Source organism: Oncorhynchus mykiss, chromosome 10 (genome assembly GCF_013265735.2).
Source record: "Oncorhynchus mykiss isolate Arlee chromosome 10, USDA_OmykA_1.1, whole genome shotgun sequence".
NCBI classification, from domain to species: domain Eukaryota; kingdom Metazoa; phylum Chordata; class Actinopteri; order Salmoniformes; family Salmonidae; genus Oncorhynchus; species Oncorhynchus mykiss.
Window position 1 is genome coordinate 46,141,126 of NC_048574.1, and position 10,431 is coordinate 46,151,556.

The 10,431-nt window shown below is 39.6% G+C and overlaps 1 protein-coding gene across 2 annotated transcripts; it reads left to right on the forward strand.

Annotated features, from left to right (window-relative positions):
* The first annotated feature begins 2,564 nt into the window (after positions 1–2,564).
* LOC110534065 (organic solute transporter subunit alpha) lies at positions 2,565–10,412 on the forward strand. Of its 2 annotated transcripts, none has more exons than XM_021618713.2 (8): positions 2,565–2,877; positions 4,658–4,809; positions 5,333–5,406; positions 7,226–7,384; positions 7,627–7,738; positions 7,893–8,039; positions 8,247–8,352; positions 8,453–10,411. In XM_021618713.2, exons 1-8 carry the CDS (start codon positions 2,802–2,804, stop codon positions 8,617–8,619), a joined length of 993 nt encoding a protein of 330 aa, XP_021474388.2. In that variant the 5' UTR covers positions 2,565–2,801; the 3' UTR covers positions 8,620–10,411. The 2 variants fall into 2 exon arrangements, with proteins under 2 accessions (XP_021474388.2, XP_036846376.1); XM_036990481.1 differs by lacking the exon at positions 2,565–2,877 and adding an exon at positions 3,581–3,840 and having other exon boundaries at positions 8,453–10,412.
* The last annotated feature ends 19 nt before the right edge of the window (positions 10,413–10,431 follow it).

The window sequence follows — 10,431 nt, forward strand, 5'->3', positions numbered from 1 at the left end:
AAAAACAAATGATAGTCTCACTAAGTGCAAACCAGATGTGATGGTGTATCACTGCAGAATGCTGTGGTAGCCATGCTGGTTGTCACCAGCAAAGCAACCCCACACCATCACACCACCTCCTCCATGCTTCACGGTGGGAGCCACACATGCGGAGATCATCCATTCACCTACTCTGCGTCTCACAAAGACACAGCGGTTGGAACCAAAATTCTCAAATTTGGACTCATCAGACCAAAGGACAGATTTCCACCAGTCTAATGTCCATTGCTCATGTTTTTTCGCCCAAGCAAGTATCTTCTTATTATTGGTGGTTTCTTTGCAGCAATTCAACCACGAGGGCCTGATTCACACAGTCTCCTCTGAACAGTTGATGTTGAGATGTGTCTGTTACGTGAGCTCGGTGAAGCATTTATTTGGGCTGCAATTTCTGAGGCAATTAACTCTAATTAACCTATTCTCTGATGCAGAGGTAACTCTGGGTCTTTCTTTCCTATGGCGGCCCTCATGAGAGCCAGTTTCATGAAAGCACTTGACGGTTTTTCCGACTGCACTTGAAGAAACTTTCAAAGTTCTTAAAATGTTCCTCATTGACTAACCTTCACATTTTAAAGTAATGATGGATTGTTGTTTCTCTTTGCTTATTTGAGCTGTTCTTGCCATAATATGGACTTGGTCTTTTAACAGATAGCCCTATCTTCTGTATACACCCCTACCTTGTCACAACACAACAGATTGGCTCAAATGTATTAAGAAGGAAAGAATTTCCACAAATTAACTTTTAACAAGGCACACCTGTTAATTGAAATGCATTCCAGTTGACTACCTCATGAAGCTGGTTGAGAGAATGCCAAGAGTGCAAAGCTGTCGTCAAGGCAAAGGGTGGCTAATTTAAAGAATCTAAAATCGAAATAGAAACCAAAAAACTGTTAAACAAAAAAACTATATGATTCCATATGTGTTGTTTAATAGTTTATTATTCTACATTGTAGAAAAGTCAAAATTAAGAAAAACCCTTGAATTAGTAGTTGTGTCCAAACTTTTGACTGGTACTGTATACTGTTCTCGACAGTTCATTCTATATATATATTTCAACTACTGTACATTGCATTTTAGTTGCACTGTTTATACCCTGCGCATATTTATTTATATACTGCATTCTTGACGTAGCTCATTAATATATCTACTGTACATATCATTCCTAGTATATCTTGTATAAATTAATCCGGTGTAGACACGTATAGATTGCATTTGGATTATTGTTACAGTGCTATTTGGGTTGTTAATTTGTTACGATTTTTCTAGATTTTTTTTACATTTTTTTTTATTTTATTGATTGTGTAACTTTGACATTTTACTGCATTGTTAGCAAGTAGCATAAGCATTTCGCTGCACCCGCTATAACATCTGCTAAACTGTGTACGCAACCAATAAACTTTGATTTGATGAGACTATTTGTTCAGGATGAATTGTTTGTCTTGGCGAAATAAAGCGGCAGTTTTAGATGGTTTTCTCCGCCACGTCATGGCATTGAAGTGACACTAGTTTGTATCTCAAGGACATTCCCTTCACAGGAATGTGATTATAACCCCGATGGGATTTGAAAGGACAGAGTGTGACAGTGTCTACCGTGGGGGAAAGAACTCTCTGCCATCCACCGGAGTTGTGCGAATGGAGAGAAATGTGTGAGAAGCCCATGTCTTTGGTGAAGCCACACATGACTATCTACCACCTGTAGATAGTCATGTGTGGCTTCACCAAAGACATGGGCTTCTCACACATCTTTGTAGGCAAAGCAAATGCTTGGCTTCTTATTCAGACAAGTGTCTTTTAGGCTGTCTATCGTGCACACCTTCTCTCTCTTCCTTTTCTCTTCATATTTTATTATTGCAAGCCTCAACGTTTGACTGTAATACATCCAGGTCTGTTTTTGGATCATGGTCCAACTTCTCCCTTCACTTAATTTGTAACCAGGTAAGCCGATTATACCTCATTTTCTCATCCTACATACTACACAATCATGTTTTTCTTAGCTCAAATGCAATTATGCAGTTCAGTGATGAGACCCCTTTATGAATCCATCAATATTTAGTAGCTAAATCCCACTGCCTGACAGTCTTTTATTCTGGCTACTGTGGGGCTAAAAGTGACAGAGATACACATCAGATGACAAGACTGACGAAAAAAACAGTGAAGGCAATTCATTCTAGAGACATTTACGCGAGACATAGATAAGATTGGCAGAATGCTGAAATGAAATATCAGAGAGAGAGAGAGGTGATACTGTTTCAATAAAGCCACAACTTTTAAGATTGTGGCCTGAACAATACTACATAATTTTTATCCTTGGATTCATTCCTTTTATTCCTGTATATTGGCTGGCAAGATGACATACTCCCCAGTCAAAGGTCATTCTCCTGTGTGAATTGAAATACAATCTATGGACAAGTAATTCCACTGAGAGGTACAGGACAATACTGTGGGGCATTGGGCATCCCTGATAAGCAAGGTTGCTCAGTAAGTGCAGTAGTTCTAAGATTTGAATGAAAGGCATTCTCTATCCAGAGGTGGTCCCGTTGACTAGTAGACCCAGCTGTATTCACTGAGCTAACATCTTACTCATACCTTCATTCCTCAGAATTGAATTGCGGGCGAAGGTTCAATAGTCTACTTGTTGCTGTCCGCTTCCTCCCAGCTCAGCTCCTATAACTGCTGTCAGTGGGCAAGAGATACGGATAGTTTATTTTATCCATTATTTCACCACCTGCGAGTCCATACGTTAGCGACTTCAACTGACCGGGGATATGGAAGAAGCCCTCAACAGCACTGTACATCCGACCTGTTTACAAGAAAATCCGCTGGCTGTCGATATCATAAAGCGTGAGTGACACAGATTACATTATCTATCAGTTCGCAAATAGTGTTTCATTATAGATGTCGGTGTTATTTTTAAAGCACGTTATTATAACACATTTTTCGGACGCGGGAGCTGGTTTTTAATGTTTGATTTACTGCAGTAACTTAACTCTCAAGTTAGCAACATATTTTACATATCAATTACCAACTGGGATCATTTTGAACGCAAGAAGAAACTATTGGAAAAGCAATAATCGCAAAATATAAACTTTTTTCTTATCAAAACATCATTAGACATATAATTAATGTTATCTTAAAAAGAAATGATTAACAGACCGCTATTTTAGAAAAAATACAATAATTAGCATGTTCTTTCAAACGAAAAGGCAAACATGTTATTTATATGATGTGCATCTTTTTCCCAAAGTACTATCCACATTACTACCAAAAAGTTCATTTAGAGAAAAGTTCAAATTGCCTCCCAATTTTTTTTAAAGGCCCATATTGATACAGAAACACTAAATAATTATTTACATTCGTTAAGGATAAGTTGATTGTCAAAGTCAAGAAAAATGTTAAGGTTTGAATAAACCACCTATGTATATTCAAACATATGCTTCCGGGGTCAAAGTGACCCCAGTTGGTAGCTTGAGATTTAACATATGTATTAATTTGTAAATTCATTATTTCATTGATTAATTAATTCACTTTCCAGTTCACAGAGCCATCTTCAATACACAGGCAAGCCCAATAAACAACTTCTGAGTAAACATGTCTGTACTGAATACTCAGGGAGAAAAAGGTGTAGATTCACGCGCAGAGCGCTGCAGGGGATTTTTTCGCCTTCGCTAAAGGCAGGGATCGTGGTCACAGGCAGGCAACGGTCATAAACAGGCAGGTGAATCAAAACTAGGGCTGAAGGCCATAACTGGTTCTCACAAACGAGCTAGGAAAAGACTGATGAGACCAGGCGAGTAACTAACACAGGTGAAATGCATCATCTGCACATCTATCACTCCAGTGTTAATTTGCTAAATTGTAATTACTTCGCTACTATGGCCTATGTATTGCCTTACCGCCTTACTCCATTTGCACTCACTGAATATAGATTTTTTTCATTGTTATTGACTGTGTTTGTTTATCCCATGTGTAACCCTGTGTTTTTGTCGCACTGCTTTGCTTTATCTTGGCCAGGTCGCAGTTGTAAATGAGAACTTGTTCTCAACTGGCCTACCTGGTTAAATAAAGTTGGGAAAAATAATAATAATCTATGAACAAAAATGAAAGACAGGGCTAAGTTCAAGAACACAACGAAACAGGGCTACGTTCAAGAACACAACAAAATAGGACACTAGGTTGACAAAAAAAAAAAAAATACAGAACCTTACAATGTCCTTCAAATTGTAGGCTACAGTCTGTGGTACAGGCTGTTTAGAGGGACAGCATTGGCTGTGCTCATGCTATGTTTGATTAAATATCTTTCTAGCCATTCAGCGTACACTTAGGCAGCTGGCTTTTCACTGGACCGAAGTGAAGTATTGTTGGGATCTCATTTGCACTCAACCTCAAAAGACGCTGTAGCCAAATAAGAAGTCTAAATTGATGCTGTTTCACAAATACTGTTGTGTCCAATCCATGGGGACGTGGTCAGGGCACTGACCTATCCTAAAGTGGGGTTGTTGTTGCCAGGGGCTGCGGCTTAGATTACAATAAATGGTCCAGTAATGGATTTCACAATGACCTGTACAACCTCTCTCTCTCTCTCTACCGTCTGAACTCCTCACTCTCTCTCTCCCTTATCTAGAGCTGGATGTCTTTGGGGTGGCTCTGTACTCCATGCTGACCCTCATGTCTGCAATGTCCCTGCTACTATACCTGGAGGAGTGTGTGTTTATCTATAGAAAAGTCCCGTCTCCCAAGAAGACAACTATTATGTGGGTAAATGGAGCTGCACCGGTAAGAACTAAGCTCCCTGTTTTCAGTAGCCATCACCATAGACAGTACCAGTCAAAAGTTTGGACACACCTACTCATTCCAGGGTTTTTCTTTATTCTTACAATTTTCTACATTGTAGAATAACAGTGAAGATATCAAAAACTATGAAATAACACACGTGGAATAATGTAGTAACCAAAAAAGTGTTAAACAAATCAAAATATATTTTATACTTGAGATTTTTCAAAGTAGCCACTCTTTGCCTTGATGACAACTTTTTCAAGATGTAAATGAGAATGGCTGTCATTCTGTGTTCATATTTTTGGTCATGACTATTTGATGTTGTAGTTATATGAATTAGAACCGTGTGGACGGTGAATAGATGGCTGAACGTATCATTCGATTAAGGCAGCCCCCCCACACCTCTCTGATTCAGAGGGGTCGGGTTAAATGTGGAAGACACATTTCAGTTGAATGCATTCAGTTGTACAACTGACTAGGTTTCCCCCTTTCCCTTTCCTTTCCATTTCTGTCTCTGTTTCAGGTCATTGCTACCATGGCTTGTTTTGGTATGTGGATCCCAAGGGCAACCATGTTTACAGATATGGCCTCTAATTCGTAAGTTTCCTCTCACCAACACAGTACTTACTGCTCTCTCCCCCCTTCTGTCTCTCTTTTTCTCTCTCTCTCTTGTTCTTGTTTTCTCTCTCTCTTTTTTTCTCTTTCTCTCTTTATCTTTCTCGCTCTCTCTTTCTCTTCTCTCTCTCTCTCTCTTTCTCTTCTCTCTCTCTCTCTCTTTCTCTTTCACATACTCTCCTATAAAGGCAAACACATGTGTACTATACTTTACTATAGAGATGCAGTGCTCTTCCTCCTGTAATAATGAGCTGACAGGGAACTATAGCAAGTAGCACTGACATAAAGCAGAGGCTTTTTAATGAATGCACTCTTTGACCACAGTTTAATCCGTTTCTTAATCATTACGCCGTGTCAGTGTATGGGAAAGATCAGAGATCAGACCACATCCACAGAAATACGGTAAATGACACAAGCAAACACAAACTTTTTTTGGGACACAAACAAAAGTTGAATGGGCAGACTAACTGGTTTTGAAGGTTGGTCACACACTCGTTATGTGTGTACATAGCCCTTTGACGTATTCCACATGTTGTTGTTGTTATAGCTTGAAAACAAAATGGATCAAAAAAGATATATCCTCAACCAGTCTGTGGTACAGGTTGTTTAGAGGGACAGCATTGGCTGTGCTCACGCTATGTTTGATTAAATCTCTTTCTGCCCATTTTCAAATGTCCATGTGTAGGCTACAGATGTGAATATTTGGTTTCTCCACAGTCATCTTCTGTCCTCAGAAGTAGCATGATGGAACATTTAATATGAATGACAAATTACCTTTCATCCTTTACATTCAGGTTGCATCTCTTTAAGAGTAATTTACGTTTCTGCAGATAGCCTTGATCTCAGTCCATATTAGCCATTCAGGGTACACTTAGGCAGCTGGCTTTTCACTGGACCGAAGTGAAGTATTGTTGGGATCTCATTTGCACTCAACCTCAAAAGAAGCTGTAGCTAAATAAGAAGTCTAAATTGATGCTGTTTCACAAATACTGTTGTGTCCAATCCTTGGGGACATGGTCAGGGCACTGACCTATGCTAAAGTGGGGTTGTTAATTGAGATCGAACATCTCTTTTAGCATGGTGAAGTTATTAATTACACTTTGGATGGTGTATCAATACACTTAGTCACTACAAAGATACAGGCGTACTGCCTAACTCAGTTGCCGGAGAGGAAGGAAACAGCTCAGGGATTTCACCATGAGGCCAATGGTGACTTTAAAACAGTTACAACGTTTAATAGTAGGATGGATCAACGACATTGTAAGAATTTGTTGTTAACTGATTGCCTAGTTAAATGAAATTAAGATAAATAAAAAGATTGTAGTGACTCCACAATACTAACCAAAATGACAAAGTGAAAAGAAGGAAGCCTGTTCAGAATAAAAATATTCCAGAACACGCATCCTGTTTGCAATAAGGCACTAATGTGATACTGCAAAACATGTGTCCTGAATAGAAAGTGTTATGTTTGGGGAAAATCCAATACAACAAATCACTGAGTACCACTCTCCATATTTGCAAGCATAGTGGTGGCTACATCATGTTATGTGTATGCTTGTAATCGTTAAGTACTTGTGAGTTTTTCAGGATAAAGAATAAATGGAATGGAGTTAAGCATACGCAAAATCCTAGAGGAAAACCTGGTTTATTCTGCTTTATTTATTATTATTAATATTACGTAGTAAATCTGCTGAACAATACATCATATAGCCTCAGAAATAGTGACATATTATTGATACGGGTTTGAATACTTTCTGTAGGCACTGTATCTTCCAAGTAAACACTCTTCTTTTCTCTATAGGTACTTTGCAGTGGTGGTATATAAGGTCTTAATTCTGCTGATAGAGGAGAGTGGGGGTAGCGAGACCTTTCTGAAGCGCAATTACAAGAAAACCTTCAAGATCAGTACAGGACCATGCTGCTGCTGCTGTCCTTGCCTGCCCCGCGTTCTGGTCACACGGTAACCAGTGGCACACCAGAGTCGGTCATCAAACAGCACTATCTTAGCCAAACTGGTTTGGTTATGATGATAATTATTATTATGAAGACATGTAAAATTGTCACATTTACTTTATCTTTCAACATAAATCAGGTCACATGATGTCACATGCTCAGGTCACTCTTGCGCCAGATGATTCTTTGTGTTGGGTAATGTATACAGTGGTAAAAACATGTTAATAACTCTGGGCTGTTTTCATTCAGGCGTATGTTATTCCTGCTGAAGCTGGGGGCTCTTCAGTATGCTATCTTAAAGACACTTCTCTCAATCCTCTCCATAATATTGTGGACCAACGGCAACTTTGATATTTCTGATGCAAGTAATAAACTTCCTTCTTGTGAAAATCCTGTCAGCAAAAAGAAACACACCCTCTACACCTTACGTTTCCAACCGAGTCTGGTGGCATGCCATGTAGGTCCACTATGCATAACCTACCCTCTTTGACCTTTCTCCACGTCTCAATGTTTAGCTTGAGATCACAAACACGGCGAGTTGGATCAACCCATTTCTAGGGGTTCTCACCATCATCTCCCTTTGGTCTGTCGCCATCATGTTCATGAACACATGCAACACACTGCGTAGCGTCAGGATCATACCTAAGTATGCCATGTACCAGGTGAGTCCGACCTTACTGCACCAACCAGCTAGTCAAGGAACTGCTTTCTTCTAAGTGCCATTGATGAGAATACATAATCTGCTGTCATTTACTTAGTCCTTGACCTTGGCTTTCTGGAATGTTTTGTCTGATTGGGTCTGGCAGTGTCCGTTCCTACATCCTAATATTCAATGTATCTTCATGAAGCCACTGGTCATGTGTCCATAGCTGGTGCTGGTGCTCAGTCAGCTGCAGACGGCCATTATTAACGTCCTGGCCTTGGATGGAACCATTGCCTGCTCCCCGCCCTTCTCCTCTAGAGCCCGTGGCACCAGTAAGTGACAAAACAGGGCCAAACGAGAGCCATTACTTGATCAATATGACGTCTGTGTCCTCCAACCCTGTCTGGTGTGTGTCTATCTGTCTGTCTGCAGTGTTGAGTCAGCAGCTAATGATTGTGGAGATGTTCATCATCACCCTGGTCACCCGGGCATTGTACCGCCGCACTTATGATCCACTGCCCTCCGACCCCCACGAGACTGACAACGACCAGAACACCAATATCAGCCCACAGGCACCACAGTGGGAGCATGCTGCCTGAGAGATTGTGGTGGAGTGAATAGAGAGAGAGAGAGAGAGAGAGAGTGTGTGTGTGTGTGTGTGTGTGTGTGTGTGTGTGTGTGTGTGTGTGTGTGTGTGTGTGTGTGCGCGCGCGCGCGCGTGGTTGCGTGCTTATGTGTGTGTGTGTGAGAGTGTATCAACAGGCTTTAATAACCTCACTATATAATCTCGCAAATATTAATTTACAGTAGCTAGGTTTCGAACCTGTTGGGACAGATTTTCATTTGAATATTCTAAAATATGCAGTAATCAAATATGTGAATTTTCCCACAAGAGATGTGTTTCCATCAAAATGACTTGTAGATAAAAGTATTTGCATTATGACATAGTGCTACTGGTGCACATACAAATGACTTTTGCGGGTAAATTCCCATATACCGAATAAAAAAATACAAGTTAAATGGGTTTCCATCGCGTTTTCAACTCTACTGATGGCTTTGTCACAAAGCCACAAAAATGTTTTGTCACAAAAAAATATTGTGTTATTTAGCGATTGTGCCCACTCTAGTATTGATTGGCACGTTCGCTCTAGCCAACAGCTCGTTCGGGTATAGCCTAAAAAATGAGATTATTATGGACAAAAGAACGAGATTATTTTTATTTGTCAACTGGCAGTCAAGCATCGATCATCATGTCACCAGAATAAGACCCCCGATATTTATTGGAACGGAGCATCAAGCTCATCACTTTAGGCTTTCACCACAGACAGAGACACAGACCAGACAAGGTTGGAGGGCATTTCGGTAGAATGCGTTCAGTTGTGCAACTGACTTGGTATCCCCTTTCTTCTTTTTCACCCTGTGAAATTCATCCTAAATGATTTCATCTGTAACCTAATTAACTTCATACCTTCCCGAGTCATAGTGGTAGGACCACACATCATGTCATCGCGTGACTTCAAATGTACTTCTATATTATGGTTAGTATATCAATATTTGAGAATAAAAGCGTTTAAAGCGACATTTCTAGCATAAGGAATTTTACCGATATTAGAAAATCCTACCTTGCCTAGTATATTAAGTTTAGTTGAAATGTGGAAAGTTTACCAACAAATGTTCTGTTTCCCATCAGGCCTGTCATTACATTTTTTATCCGACATGTACATTACTCGCATAAAAAGGTTGGATGGAAACCTGGTTACTATTGTTGTATTTTTATATGACTTTTGTCTTGATTGTGTCCTATATTCTGCTGTTGTAGTTTTTGGTTAATCCTGTAGGCCTATAACATAGGCTACAGTAATTCTATCTTAAAAGTTTAGTTGTATTATGCTGAATATAACGTTAGGACATATACCTCCAACAACAACATATCTGTCCCATCCATATTGCCTCAGCTCTTAGCACGGCTATGTGGAGTTGGATATGTGAGGGTTTTGGAAATACGTTTATAAACCAAAATGTGTTAAATAGTTGGATAAAATGTGTATTTTGTATTCATATCAATAAATATAGTGTATTACATCTTTATGCAAATGATTGTGTGTTACGTTCAAATGATTACAATGCATTTCGCGCCATCTTATGGTATTGGAGTGATTTGCAAGTAGCCTGGGGGAAACAGGCACTTACATTTTCTTCAAGATATCTGTTTACCAAATAACATTTGGATTAATGCATTCTGCTTCTTACGAGATGAGTTGGAAGAACATCGGCTATTCCTAAACAGTGGCGCGGTATTGTTCATGCAATTGCATGTCCAGTTTGTCTGAACAAGAGCCCAGAAGGTATACATTACCAATAATTATATACCCTCATCTAAAGTCATAACAATAAATTCCCTCCAAATGGCA

Bases quoted from the DNA above. Each gene is read 5' to 3' on its own strand.
- LOC110534065 (XM_021618713.2), top strand. From the start codon at position 2,802: ATGGAAGAAGCCCTCAACAGCACTGTACATCCGACCTGTTTACAAGAA. The intron at 2,878-4,657 runs GTGAGTGACACA...TCCCTTATCTAG, and splicing joins GGCTGTCGATATCATAAAGC to AGCTGGATGTCTTTGGGGTG. The intron at 5,407-7,225 runs GTAAGTTTCCTC...TTTTCTCTATAG, and splicing joins ACAGATATGGCCTCTAATTC to GTACTTTGCAGTGGTGGTAT.